Here is a 14,597-nt window from a genome sequence, read left to right as displayed (position 1 = left end):
TTAACCTACCTTGTGAATTGAGCTGGTGAACTGCATCTACATTTGTTGAAGGGCTGGCACATGAGGTTCAATTGCAGGGTTTATGAAGCATGTAGTTAGACCATTGGCCAGCCCAATCTCAAAGGGAAAAAAAATACCAAGATGCATGATACCTGCTTTCTTGTAGGCATTTAAAAAACACTGATTTGAATACATCATGAAGGGATTTTGGGGGGAGGGAACATTAGCCTGAAGCAAAAATATCCCTTGCCAGTGTTTTTCAGAACCTCATATTTTTTTCTCCAAAGTTTTTTTATTGTTATTTTTACTCATTACAAAAATAATGCATACTTATTACCAAAACAATAGCAACAAAAAACTCATAGAGATCAAAAAAAAAGAAATGAAATAAACTCCATAATCCATACATATTCTCAGACCCTTTTATATTTGTATATAGATAGAATTCTATGCCTGCATATTTTTTACAAAAATGAGATCATATTGCTCATGATTTATCCTTTGCTTGACAAGAATTCCATGTCAACAGATGAATTTCAACATCATTTTTAATGAAACTATAAAATTCTCTTTCCAGAATATACTATAATTTATATAGCCAATCCTATATTGTTGAACATTTAGGTTGTTTCCAACTTTTTTCTGTCATAAATAGCACAACAAAATTCTAAGATGTATGTCTTATGTGTCCAAGATATATCTTGCACGCATCCTTATGAGACAAGAGTCCATGAAGAGAAATTGACCAGAAGGTTAACACGCATTTTCAAGTCTTTTGACCCATTCTGTCAAAGGCCAGAGACTCCCAAGTCTGCACCTACTCTGCTCTTATTGCAGATATTTCTAGGTACTTAGTTTAGCATTATTCTAGGAATAGGAACTATCAATAGGAACTATCATTTGGATAGAAGATAATTCCATAGGCTGTCCTAAGCTTAGATGGTATTTATAACATCACTAGACATGACTTATTATAGTAGTAGAAAGCTTTGGAGTCCAAAGGGCCTAAGGTCTTCACCTTGTCTTTTTGGTGACCCTGGATAAGATCACTTAGTATCTCCGGGCTGAGGTTTCCCCTTATAGAATGTTTCCATTCTACCTTCTGTTTTGAGGATTAAATGAGATGCTATAGGTAAAGTGTCTAGCACATGGATCCATCCCTCCAACCTTTTTTCTCTCCTTCCCATTTTAGAAACACAGATGGTGAGCCCCACATCTCCATAAGCTCTAGAGATTTGAGTTCTGTTGTAATCTAGGAAAACCGCATTTGCCTAAACCAAACAATGTGACAGGATATAGTCTGAAAACCTGTTCTGTTTGGCAGGCATAGTATTTAAAAACATTTTTAAATTGGTTGCCAAAATTTGAAAATCTAGAGATTTTACATAAAAATAAAAATTCTCCTCTGCTAAGAAACTCAGAAGGTGTAGCAACACTGGGCCTTCCTCTTGTCCTGACAAAACTGGAGTACTCTGGTCATGACATCATCCCCATTCCCCATTAAACTTCACCCTGCCTACCTCATTCAAGCTTCCCATCTGGCCTATGTAGTGTTTGAGTTTGAATCCCTGGTCAGGTCCATCAGGTGTTTTCCTTGGGGCTCTACAGTAGATCACCACATCCTCAAGTTGACAAAAAAGAGGAGAGGATGTCTTGGTTAATCAAGGAGTTGAAAGTAGCAGAAAATCTGTTCTTATGGCTGCTCTCTTAAAGGTTTTTGGACCCAGCTATCTAGGGACTTAAGGGACCAAGGATGGGCAGGAGGATATAAGGTAGGATTCAGCCATGCACATAAAAAACCTCTAAAGAAACATTTAGAAACCTCTAAAGTTAGAACACAAACTCAACATCCCCTTCATGCAAGCCATGTGTAATTCTACTGATAACTCTGATTGATGAGAAGGAAGATGAGGGACGAGAGTGGAATAGCCATGACCATAGAGGTAGAAATTGCTGATATTGAACCCTGGTTCTACCTCTTTCTTGCTCTATCTACTTTAATATAAATCTCAGGTTTCTCATCTACAAAGGGATGATTGGGAGGATGAATTGATATAATAAAGTATCTACTTGCTGGATGAATGAATAAGAAAATCTTTCTATCTGGGATGCTCATCCCTCACTCATCCCCTTACTTTTAGATCGTAGCCCAACTGTCATGCTACTCTGAACTTTTCTAGAAGCTCCTCTTCTCCCCACCTAGATGAATCCTGTTCTCAAAATACCATAGACCTGTCCTTCACAACATGGATCACAACTGTATTTTTACAATGTAGAGTCATCTGTCCCAGGGTTCAGAACTGGAATCTCACATTGCAAAAGGAGAGAAGGAGGGAATGTGGTTATGGTTGAATAGTATATTCTCCCTACTGACAGCCCGAGGTCTCCACAGGAATATCCAATCTTGAGGCCCTCACCCCACTTCCTTTTCTTACCAGAAAATGCGCTTCTTTTATGCCATGAGAACACTGAGGAGAGGGTTAGAGCTATGCTTTATAGCACTGTAGCTTGTTCATTCTCCTGGACTAGTACAGTGTTCAGAGTACAGACTCTGGAGATAATTAGCCTGGAATCATGTTCCAGCTCTTCCAATTATTAGCATAAGACTTCTGATGAGTTATTCATTTCACCTTCCTTAATTTGTCTTACCTGTCATATTGCATTGGCCAGACTCCTCACTATCAAGTTGCATGCTGGCTGGGATGATACTTAATGTCTCCAGTCCATAGTTTTCTCATCTAGAAGTGGGAATTCTCAACAAATCTATCTCCCAAAGTTGGAATATGAGTTTGTTAGATTAAATGATGTAAGGCTTTCAAAATACTTAGCATGGTGCCTGTCACACACAAAGTATTCCACTAACACTAAAGGCCACTGTAGGGGGAGCCAATTATGAGAATACAGTCCTTTGTGGTCCTCAGAGGTGTCTAGTTGTTCTGTCTGACTCCCAGTTGGCCCTACTTCCTGCCTTCTTATTATTAAACCTGGTAACCTAGCATATTTCCCTGAACAGGTACCTGTACAAACTCCGTGATCTTCACCTGGATTGTGACAATTACACAGAGGCTGCCTACACACTTCTTCTCCACACCTGGCTTCTCAAGGTACTGCCATTCCAGTGGAGGTGATTTGTGCTAGGATCTCTATGGGGCCCTCATAGCAAGTTTAAGAGCTAAGAAAGAAAGACAGAAAGGAAACAAAGAGAGAAAGAGAAGTTGAAAGTGAGGGAGAAAGAGAAAAACAGAAAGAAAGGAAAAAGATGGGAAGGTAAGGCAAGGCAAAAGAATTAGCCAATAAATTTTGTTTTGCTGTGTCCCCAAACTCGACATGGCCAGTTACTATTCTGCACTGCTTTGTCTGGTCACATAAGATTTCAAGTGACTTTCATATTTAGCAACAATAATAACCATTTCAGATATGTTTTACAGTTTTATATAACATCCAAACATCAACTATAAATCATTAGCATGTCCAATTAGCTGTTTTCCTTCTCTTGAAAATAGTGTTGTAGCTGGCCAACATCTAAAGGATTTCCTTTGGCCTTTGAAAAGCTAGGACCATGTCTTACAGGGATTTAGTGAAAATCCCTACAAACCACACATATGAGCCAAGAGAGAGTCAAATAAGCACAACCTGGCAAAAATCAGGAGGCATTTCCCAAATGGAAACTGCAGACCAGCATCTCTCTGACTGACCACTCACATCCAGAGTGATGGGCAAGCTGGCAGAAGTGTTTGCAGGGCTTCCTCTTGCTTCTCATCAGTAAGGAAGACTCCTACTTTTGGCTGCCTCTCAGCCCCCAGATGACTGTGTCTGTGTATTTTCTCCTCAGTGGTCAGATGAGCAGTGCGCATCACAGGTCATGCAGACAGGCCAGCAGCACCCCCAGACTCACCGACAGCTGAAGGAGACGCTCTATGAGATCATCATAGGCTACTTTGACAAAGGAAAGGTAATTTGTCCATTTCCTTCCTCTCTCTGTGGGGACTTTAGCAATGGGGAAGGATAGTTCCTTCTCAGACTCTGCACCGCATCCATCTACAGGCCTGGTCAGCCCTTCTTCCCAATTCTAAGTCTGACTACTTCTCTCCACATTCTCCACCTTCTCACCACTTTTGTTCAAAGACTTGCCATTGTTCACTTGGATACTCAATGGGTTCTAAGCAATCTGCCTGCTTCCTTTATTGCCTTCATCAGATCATCCTTCAAACAGGAAATGGGGATCATAAAACATACATTGGATCTCATCATTCTCCTTATAGTCATCTCCATGGCTTCCCCATCCCACTAGAATGATTATACAAACCTGCTTATGACCTGTGTGGCCCCACATGAGCTGTCCTCATTTCATGCCTGCAAGATCCCACACATCATGCCAAGCTCCTTTCCACATCAGGGTCTTTGTACTTGCTTTTCCCACCTTAGAACATTTTTCCTCCATGGCTTTCCTGGCAGACTCCTTCTCACGGCTCATGGCTTTGCTTAGATGTCATGTCCTCAAAGACACCTTCCCTGACCAACTTAGACAAAACAGCATTTTAGAATATGAACACAGAGACTTGTCTTGTTCACTGCTGAATGCCCAGTGGCTAGCACAGAGCCTGTGATGCCATCACTGATCTTTAAACAATAAGGACACAAAATGTTTGGTTGGGTTTGCTCAGAAGATTAGCCAGACCAACTGCTTCCCATCTTCCAATCTCCAGTGGAGCTTTAGGAAGCACCAACCCAAATGCAGCATTCATCCTGTAGGAGATGCAGCATGTGGGCTAACTGCTCAGGCCCTGGAGCCAGCTTGGTTTCAAACCTTGCTCCTCTCCCACCTACCATTCCCTTGGCCTCTTAGAGACTTCAATTCCCACCCAAAATAGTGATACTAATAGTACATATTAACTAGTTGTATTGTGAAAATCAGGTGAGAGAGTGCATGTGACACACCTAGCATAGGGTCTGGTTCATAGTCCTATCTTCTTAAATGTTAGCTCTCCTCTTTACTGTATTCTGCCTTCAAGGCCCCAGTTAATTGGCCACCCTCCATCAAAACTTTCTTGAGTCCTTCAGCTTACCTACAGCCCTGCTTCTCCTCTGAATTACAAGGTCTCTTACAGTTTATAAGGACAAAATTTAATGGACTTAATTTTGGTCTGTTCTGTCACTGCAGTTCATTGTATCTGTCTTGGCCCGATCTCCCCACCTTCCCTGGAAAGACAAAATGAGGTAATGTCTGTGGAAGGGCTTATAAATTCCCAGGAGTTGAGCAGTTGGAGAACACTGTTTTTATAATTTACAATTATAAGCCTCTTGAGGGCAGAAAGTCTGCCATTGCTGGAACCTCCTGCCCTGCTGGAATCAAGTCAGAGCTTCCTATTTGTTTACAGCTGATTCAGTCTGTAACTGTGAAAGCCCCAAAAAGGACATGTTGAGTTTTGTCCTCTATAAAGTATCCAGTTCAACTCACCTTGTGCTGAGTATAGAAGAAAAAAGGCATCATCCCTCATCTCAGGGAGCTTATCATCTAACTGGCAAAACAGACATCCCAATCATGATCTCTTTTGCATATTACCCTTTGGCGTTGTACAATAATGGAGGATGGGGGGATGTAGTGCCAAGGTTTGGGAGCAGAGAGGAGAGAACAGATGAGTACAGCTCACTCTGATAGCCACTGCTGTGGAAGGTTCCAGAATGAAGCCCAAACACATTAGCATCCCTTTACCTTCGTTTTGCCACACTTCCCCTCATGGAGATTTATTGCTCCAGGCACACACAATAGCTTTCTACTCTGAAAGTCCACCTATCAATACTTGATGGACTCCTCTACGTCCCTCAAAACCCAACTCTTACATCTATTTATGTGTATGCTTTATCCACTTATGTTTCATGAAAGAAGAGACTGTGTCTTATCCATATTTATATCTGTTCCATCACCATATACCATACCATGCCTAGAAACCAGCAGGTGTCCAATAGTTAATGTATAAAATTCAGAGGGATCAGTGACTGTCAGAGGTCCCAGTGACCATAGGCATACTCAGGAGGAAGTCCTAGGTATGTGACTCACTCCCTGGCCCCTTAGTGGTCGCTAAACACATGGAGAGAGCATTTCTGGCATATTATGGTAGGAAATTGGCAAATACTTACACATGAGCCAAACAGTCCTCTGACCCAGCTCAGGGACTTTACCACCATCTTCTTGCCAGGCTGAAGAGAAAGAAAGGCCCAGTCCAGTCTGGCCTGTGGACTTGGTTCCTCCTGGCACATAAAGCATTTTTATGCTGTTCACTAAGTTGTCCACGGGTTTACAGCCATGGCTCCTCCACTCGGCACTTGCTTTTATTTATTTTTATGCTTGGATGCAGAGAGAGCATTTTTGCTACAAAGCACACACTACATTTTGGCAACCTCCCCTCTTTCCTTCCCCACCTCCCCTAGCTTCTCCATTTAGATGCATTTTCCATTTTAAACTGAATATGAAATGTGATGGGTGTCCCTTGAGATTGCCAGATCTCTAGCCCACTCTGCATCTCCCCCGCCTCTCTGCAAAAGCTCCCAAACCCCTTTAGTCCAAGATGGAAGTTTGATCTATTGGATTCAGCCTAAGACAAAGCAGAGAAAAAGGAAAATCCCCTATATCCAAGGTTTATTTTCTCAGATTTTTTTTTTTCAAATGAAAAAGATCTATTTACAAAATTTCTTTATTTTTATTTTTATTTTTATTTTTAGAGACGGAGTAAGGGGCAGAGTGGGAGGGAGAGAGATAATTTTAATCAGGCTTCATGTCCAGTGTGGAACCTGATGTGGGGCTCAATCTCACAACCCTAAGATCATGACTAGAGCCAAAATCAATAGTTGGACATTTAACCGATTGAGCCACCCGGTGCCCCTTACAAAAACTTCTAACTACTCTTTTCATTCTCTAGTACCAGCTCCATCTCCACCTCTACGCAGCCCCCTCCCCGCTCATATACTCCAAATAACCCCATTACGAAGAGACAGGTATAAAATTTCAGCTGCGCAAGATAAATATGGTCTAGAGACCTTCTTTACAACATTAGGCCTATAGTCGACAATTACCAGGTCACACCCAGGTGTGCATTCTAACCCAGCTTTTGGTTGGGCATGTGACCTGGGACAATGTCTCTGCCTAGCTAAACCCCCATTTCTTACCTGGGAAATGCAAATGTTACTAGTCACCTCCCAGAGTAGTTGTGGAGACCCAGAAAGCATGCAAATAAAGCATTTAGCCTAGCCTCTGGCTGCTCCATTCTTTGTCACAGAACTAGAATGAGGGGCAGAGGAAGGGTCCTGCTCCCGGAGACGTACCGGGCTCCCTGTACATGGGGCCGGGCCTGGGTCTGAGTAAGACTTGCAGTGCAGTCCCAGGAGGCAAGCTCCCGCTAGCCACTTTCTCAACGAGGGTTCAACAAGCCCGGGGGAGCCCCCTAACCTTTGTGCTCTTGACCTTCCTGTAGATGTGGGAAGAGGCCATCAGCCTGTGCAAGGAGCTGGCGGACCAATACGAGATGGAGATCTTTGACTATGAGCTCCTGAGCCAGAACCTGGTAAGTCTGGGTGCCTGGGGCCTCGGCTCCTCAGAGAGGCTGGGGACGAGGGAGCGGGAGGCCAGGTGGGGTCAGGACAACAGAAAAAGGCTGGGAGTGGGGTCTGAGCTGAGTGAGGCTGCTGAAAGCTTTCCTTCCAGTTGGCAATATTTTCAGAGGGAGGTATTCTGGGAAAAGTCATCAGCGACAGTTTCCCGGATGGAGTGGTAAGTTCCTGCTTGGCACGGGGGCTGCTGCTGCTATTGCACACTCAATAAACACTGTGCTACATTTGCAGTAAAATCCTCACAAATCACTAAGCCAATTAAATAAAAACGCAAATTTGTGCTTTCTGATTAACAGATAAATCACATTAAAATACTCCCCGTCTGGCCATTCCCCATTAGCTCCTTGGTGCTGGTGATTTGGTGGGGGTATGTGGAAAGCGAGGTAAGCCAGCCTAGCCTGCTTATGCTGCAGATGCCAGGGCTTGGCAGGGAGGTGGCCTCTGCAGGGAAAATGCAGAACATTTTGGCTGCTCCTACCACTCACACACCTCCCACGTATTTCCTGGCCACCTCAGAGCCAGGGCCTGCCGCCCCATCTTAGCCTGTTTTGACAGGCCAGTCCAGCTGTGTCCAGGAGACTCTAAAATGAGAGTCAGAATGTGGAGAGATGATTTATTGCTTCTTTGGGGGTGGGGTGGGTATTGAGTACAGTTTTCTTGTTAAAAAACAGCTGAGCTGTTTGCTGTTTGTACTGTGTGTAGGATACAATGCGAACACACATGTAATCACACCAAGAAACACATTTATCCCATACATACATCCATATAGATTTTTGCAGACATGGAAACACATGCCTTCTAAACATGTGTATTTATGTGCTTGCACACATACACACACGGAGTACACATTCATGCACACATATGCACACACATGCGCTACACACTTGTATATACATGTACATACACAGAGTATACATTCATTTGTACACTTGCAGACACATCCCATACACATTTGTGCACACGCATATGCACATACGCACAGTACACATTTATGTACAGACATGCACATATACATGCAGTTTCATGCAATGCTGATGTATGTGTACATCCACGCTCCAAGCCTACATTGCACAGACTTCTGTCCACCCACATTTATCTCCCATGTTGTGTCAAATTTAAGATGCCATCCTGTGAGATGTAGCATTTTTTTTTTATGTCTCCTGTCATGATTTCTGCCTGGCTAATAGCAATTGTAAGATGCTATCAGGTATAAAGTAGGATGTAAACAGTTTTCAGAGATGCTAAAATATGAAAAACACACACCTCTTGGAATTGATGAAATATGTTAAGTGCACATACGCAGGAAGACTTCTATATCCAGAGATATTTATGCATCCATAGAGCCTCATAAACACATGCCTGGTGCGCATGGAGGAGGGAGCAGTGTGGTAAGCCAGAGTGGGGTAGTGGGGGGCTATGGACAGCTGGCTGGATTCAGCTCCATACTTACGAGCTGCATTATGAGACACCATTTCTTTATTTGCAAAACAGAGATACGAGGGATGCCTGGGTGGCTCAGTGGTTAAGTGTCTGCCTTAGGCTCAGGGCATGATCCTGAGGTCCCAGGATCAAGTCTCACATCAGCCTCCCTGCATGGATCCTGCTTCTCCCTCTGCCTATGTCTCTGCCTCTCTCTCTCTCTCTCTCCGTATCTCTCATGAATGAATAAATAAAATCTTTTAAAAAAAGAATATTATCTCTAAAAAAACAGAGATACGATACTTGTGAGTTGTTACGAGGAGGATGCAAGTAAACGAGCTGGTACAGGTAGAGTGATCAACATGGAACCTGTTATGGGTAAATACAGCTATTGCTATTACAATTATAGACATATCCACAGATATGCAAATATATGTACTAAGCATCTTGGTTCTGGTATAATGATCATGTCTCAAGTTTGGCCTCTCTGGGTTAGATGTGCCTTTGATACACATTTATGTTATTATAAGCTATGAGTTTTCTCCTTTCAGATCCAGCAGGCAAAATTCTATGAAAACATCATGAAAATCCTCAGGCCCAAGCCAGACTATTTTGCTGTTGGATACTATGGCCAGGGATTTCCCTCCTTTCTGCGGGTGAGTATGCTGGTGACTGAGACCCAGGCCAGAGGCCTGGGGCCTCTCAGCTGTCACTTTGTGCTTCAAGGAACCGCTTATACTCAGACTCTGTGTTCTCCTCCTTCCAACTGCTGCCCTCACTGCCAGCATAAGCCCAGTGCCTCTATCATTACCACCCTCAGCCACCCCATGTTTCTCTAGATATACAGAAACCAGAGCTACTCTGCGAGGCACTAGCTCCCCATCCCTTGAGTGAGGCATTCAAGGAGAGCTGGATGCCTTCTGCTACCCAGCAGGCATAGCAGAGCACTAGTTCTCAGACCCTTTGGGCTCAGGAATCTCTTTTCTCTCTGAAAAATTATTGAGGTCCTCAATGAACTTTTGTATTTATAGACTCTGTCTACATCTACCATATTCAACATTAAAACTAAGAAAATTTAAAAATATTTATCATTTTATCTAAAAATAACAATAATTAACCTGTCATGTGTTAACACAACTTTCATCTTTATGAAAAATAGTTATATTCTCTAATAAAAATGTGTGCAAAAGTGAGACTATTTCATATTTCTCCAAATCTCTATGATGTTTAGATTAAGAGAGGATAACTAGTGTCTTATACCTGTTTCCACAATCTGTTGTGATACCACACAGCATGCAGTTTCTGGAACTTAAGGATACACGTTCTAGGATCCTAATCCCATAGATCACATTTCAGCAAGTCTGGAGCTAGGTTTGGGGATCTGAAATTTTAGAAGTCTTCTAGGCCCTTCTGACAATCCCCCAGATTTGGAAGTACTGATACAGCGAGGTGACAGACGTGGGTTTGGACTGAAGAACTTATAGGCCATTAGAAGTGGCACAGATGGTACAGATATGGTCTAGAACATGGATTCTCAACTTCAGCTCTTTTGACATTTTAGATCAGGTTATTCTTCATTATGGCAACTGTCCTCTGCATTGAAGGGCATTTAGTAGTATCCTGGGCCTCTACACACTGAGTTCTAGTACCTCTCCCTCTCCCAAGTTGTGCCAACCAAAAATATCTCCTGACATTGCCAGTGTCCCTTAGGAAACAAATCAATCCCCATTTGAAAACCACTTATTGAGAGGAGGCTAACTCAGTCAAAGAAGGATAAAGTGTATATTTCTGTGGAGCTAGAGCCAGGAGCCAAGTGATGAAGGACCCGAATGCTGATACCTTCCATCCTACAGGCCCAGCCCACATGGCCCATGAAAAGCAGGAGGGACATTTTGTGATTATATAAACAGAAGACAGGTATGACACACTGAGAGCCAAGTGATGAATAATTCTGAAAGCTGTACACAGAAGAGTTTGAAGAAGTTCTCAACATCCATGATACCCTCTCCTTTTAGAATCTATCTTTTTAAAGAAGTGGTGTGCCCAGGTAGGTTGGTGAGCTGAGCTTCTCCTTTCTGTGGTGAGGAAGCAGAAAGGAGAGAGATCTATAGGAGGTCACCATAGCTCTACACTCATGTCATAAGCCTCCCAGCTTTGCTTGTATCACATTCTCCAGGCCTAGGCTCTGAGATCTCTGTTGGGTGTCATTTCTCTGCAGAACAAGGTGTTCATCTACCGAGGGAAGGAGTATGAGCGGAGAGAAGATTTCCAGATGCAGCTGATGAGCCAGTTCCCCAATGCAGAGAAGATGAACACAACCTCTGCCCCCGGGGAGGACGTGAAGAATGCCCCAGGCCAGTGTATCCTTGGAGAATGGCCCAGCCAAGGGGCCAGACAGAGGCAGCTCTCCTGGGACGTTAGCCCACAGAGCCCCACCTAAGAGCTTAGAGCTGCTGCCAGAATCATGGCAGTAGTGCCAATTTTAGTGTCCAATGTGGGATCCAAAAATCCATCTCGGGAAATTCTAAACATTCCATTCATTGAGCAATTCACTCATTCATTCATTCTCATAATGAATACTATCAAGCCCTGAGTCTGTGCCAATCACTGTGCAAGGTGCTAAAGATCACACTCATAAAGTGGTCCTACCTTTAGGGAGCTTATAGTCTAACAAGTAAAAGAGGCACTGAACAACTAATTGCACCATTAAGTATGTGTTTATAAAAACTGGGTTAATGCCAAGAGGAACCCATGCAGGACATTGTGATCTGTGACGGGGAAGGCAGAGAAGGCTTCCTTGAGGAAGGTAATGTTTAAGTTTAGCAACTAGCCAAAGGTTAATAGGAGGCAAGGAGAATGGCCTAGATAGAGGAAAGGGCCATCATATGCCCAGGCCTCAAGTGGAAGGAGCACAGCAGGTTCCAAAAACTGAAATAGTGCCACAGTGCTCTTACAATAAGGTCAAAACTCCTGAGTGAGGCCGGGATCATGTCCACCATCTGATCCCTGCCTGTTTCTCTAATGTCATTGCCCCTTCCTCATGATTCTTCCTTCCCTCTCTCATGCCCCTCTGGCCACAATGGCCTCATTTCTGTTGCCTCTTCTTGTCATGCCCTTCCCCTAGCTCCTTTCTCATCCATCAAATCCTAACTTGATGTTACTTCCTTGAAGAGCCTCTCTCTGTCACTTATTTAAAGTAGCCTTTTCTGAAATCTTCATGAGCCTCATATCTCAAACCCTGTCTATTTTCTTTAGAGAATTTATCTCAATCTGTTATCTTTTGTGCTTTTTAAAGATTCACATAAGCTAGACTGTAAACTCTGGGAGTGCAGAGGCTGCACTGCCTTGTTCGCTGCAGTAACTTCCCCATCTGCGGCCTTGCCCCTGCACAAAGCTGACTCTGAGAAACTACCTGTTGATTAATAGAAAACAGAAAGAAGAGAGAAAGAAGAGAGAGATAGACAAATAGAGACAAGAAGGAGGGCAGGATGAAGGGAGGGAGTCAGTTCACTGGAGTCCACAGAGGAGGACACAAGAGACACGAGATGATGCCAGTGAGATTGGGTAGGTGATGGCATTCCTAAGGGTCAGGAGTGGACACTGGGCCCGAAGCAGGACTCCCGGTGTCAGAGAGCATATAAATCCAAGGACTAGGCAGACAGCTGAGTGGAGATGCACTCATCCACCTTGGCTCCCTGCACTGCACCCTGTAGCACAAATTAAGTTACAGTCTTTAAAACAGGGTTGACAGGTTGCATGGCTGGTCTGCTAAGTCTGCTGAACCTTAATCCAAATATTTTTCCCTTGGGTGATAAATATTCATCTGTAACCTTTTCATTATGCTCACCTGCCCTTCATGCCTGCTCTACCATGGTATTTGCGAGAGGAAATGCATCTAGTCCTGGGGCTGACTGGTTACAGATGTGACTTTGACTACAGACAAGACAGGAGATTAGTACTAAGGCCCTTCTTAAGTGGACTCCTGGTGTTGAATAGTTCTCTGGCCCTGTAGCTTAGGGCAGAGGGGGAGCATGTGCTATGAAGTCATCCTATGATATGTGGGCCTGATTCAGTGCCAGGAATCAAGTGGACAAGGGAAAAGGGCTGACATTTCCTAAATGTCCCCTTCATGCCATGCATGAGACTGAGTGCTTTGTAAATATTATTTCTTTAACTCCCATAAAACTCTATAAGATGAGCATTATTTTTGTCCTATTTCATAGAGAAGGACTGTGTAGTGCAGAGAGGTAAAGTAGTTTTCCTAAGATTACAAACCTAGTGATAGAGGTGACATTCGAACTCCAAGATCTCTCACAAAGTCTGTATTCTTTTTATAATGCCATACTTTCATCAAGATTAATGAAGATAATGTTCTTTATTAACTATTTACCATGCACCAAGCATTGTTTCATTTTATCCTTATAGTAACCCTATGAGCTGGGGATTATTACTCTGTATTTTGCAAATAAGAAAACCAAGGCTCAAAAAATATAAGCAGCTTACACAAGGTCCTAGGCACTGATGGAGTAGGATTTGAACTCAGGCCTGCTTATTGCCAAAATCTGAGCTTGTAATGTTCTGTTCTCTCACCTTCTCTAGTGAAGCTAACAAATAGCTTGAAAGGGTGACACATTTCATGTCTTCTTATTTAAGTATCATGTGAGGGAAGACATCTGAAACAAAGGTCTTTTAGTTGACTGTCTTCTATCTCCCACCTTCCCCCTGCCTAGACCTCAGGGTCACAATTCCATGCACATATTCAACATGTGGTGAGGCACTAGCCATGCATCCTCCTGGACATGATTTGAGGGCTCTGGTGTCACTCACTTCCCCAGGACAGGTTTGGATTCTCCTCTTGGACCAAGGCCAATTACTAAGATCAGTAGATATGGCCTAGAACATTCTCTAAAACAAGAGCTGGCAAACTTTTCTGTAAAGGACCAGATAGGAAATATTTTAGTTGTTGTGGGCTGCGTGGTCTCAATGTCATAACTACTCAACTCTGTTGTTGTAGTGGAAGAACAGCCATGGATATAACACATAAATGGATTAGTGTGGAAACCAAAGTGGTTTCCCTCCCAGAGAAGGCTGTTGGCTGTATGGCTTGAGAAAGAAAATAGTTTTCCTGAATATTACAGAAGTTCTTCCCATGAGACCTGTCATTATATTCTCTCTCAATCTCTCTCCTTCTGCCCCCCTCTCTGAGGGACTCTCATTTAATGTGGAAATTTTCTTCAGAGATAAAATAATTAAATCTCTAACATATTAGTATGGAGTGAGTTTAGTAGAGGGGGACAACTGAATTTAACTTGGAATTATATTTTGGCCATTTCTTCTGTATGAAAGAATCATAACCTCTGCCATCAGAAAGATCACAATGTGGTGGAGGAAAGGGGGACAAGACATGGAGTTAGAGAGATAAGAGTCCTAAGTTCAGGCAAAATGCCATGGATCGTCAGAGGGAGGAAACAACATCCGACTGAGGGTAAATTGAATGCTCATGGAGCCTGTGGTATTTGACATTTGCCTCAAGGACTCATGGGGAGAGGAGGTAATATAAGAAAATATTTCAA

At 43.1% G+C, this 14,597-nt stretch overlaps 1 protein-coding gene across 1 annotated transcript in view; it reads left to right on the top strand.

The window, feature by feature from the left end:
* Positions 1-14,597, top strand: part of DOCK2 (dedicator of cytokinesis 2) — a 397,882-nt gene that overhangs the window by 360,053 nt on the left and 23,232 nt on the right. Inside the window, exons 37-41 of the mRNA XM_038534784.1 lie at positions 3,014-3,104; positions 3,833-3,952; positions 7,470-7,559; positions 9,576-9,680; positions 11,243-11,384. Of these exons, the coding sequence (XP_038390712.1) occupies positions 3,014-3,104; positions 3,833-3,952; positions 7,470-7,559; positions 9,576-9,680; positions 11,243-11,384 (548 nt within the window). The remainder of the gene's footprint in view (positions 1-3,013; positions 3,105-3,832; positions 3,953-7,469; positions 7,560-9,575; positions 9,681-11,242; positions 11,385-14,597) is intronic.

This window comes from Canis lupus, chromosome 4 (assembly GCF_011100685.1).
Source record: "Canis lupus familiaris isolate Mischka breed German Shepherd chromosome 4, alternate assembly UU_Cfam_GSD_1.0, whole genome shotgun sequence".
In the NCBI taxonomy this organism is placed as follows: Eukaryota; Metazoa; Chordata; class Mammalia; order Carnivora; family Canidae; genus Canis; species Canis lupus.
Note: the sequence above shows the minus strand (reverse complement) of the source record. Positions and strands in the feature narration are given on the sequence as shown.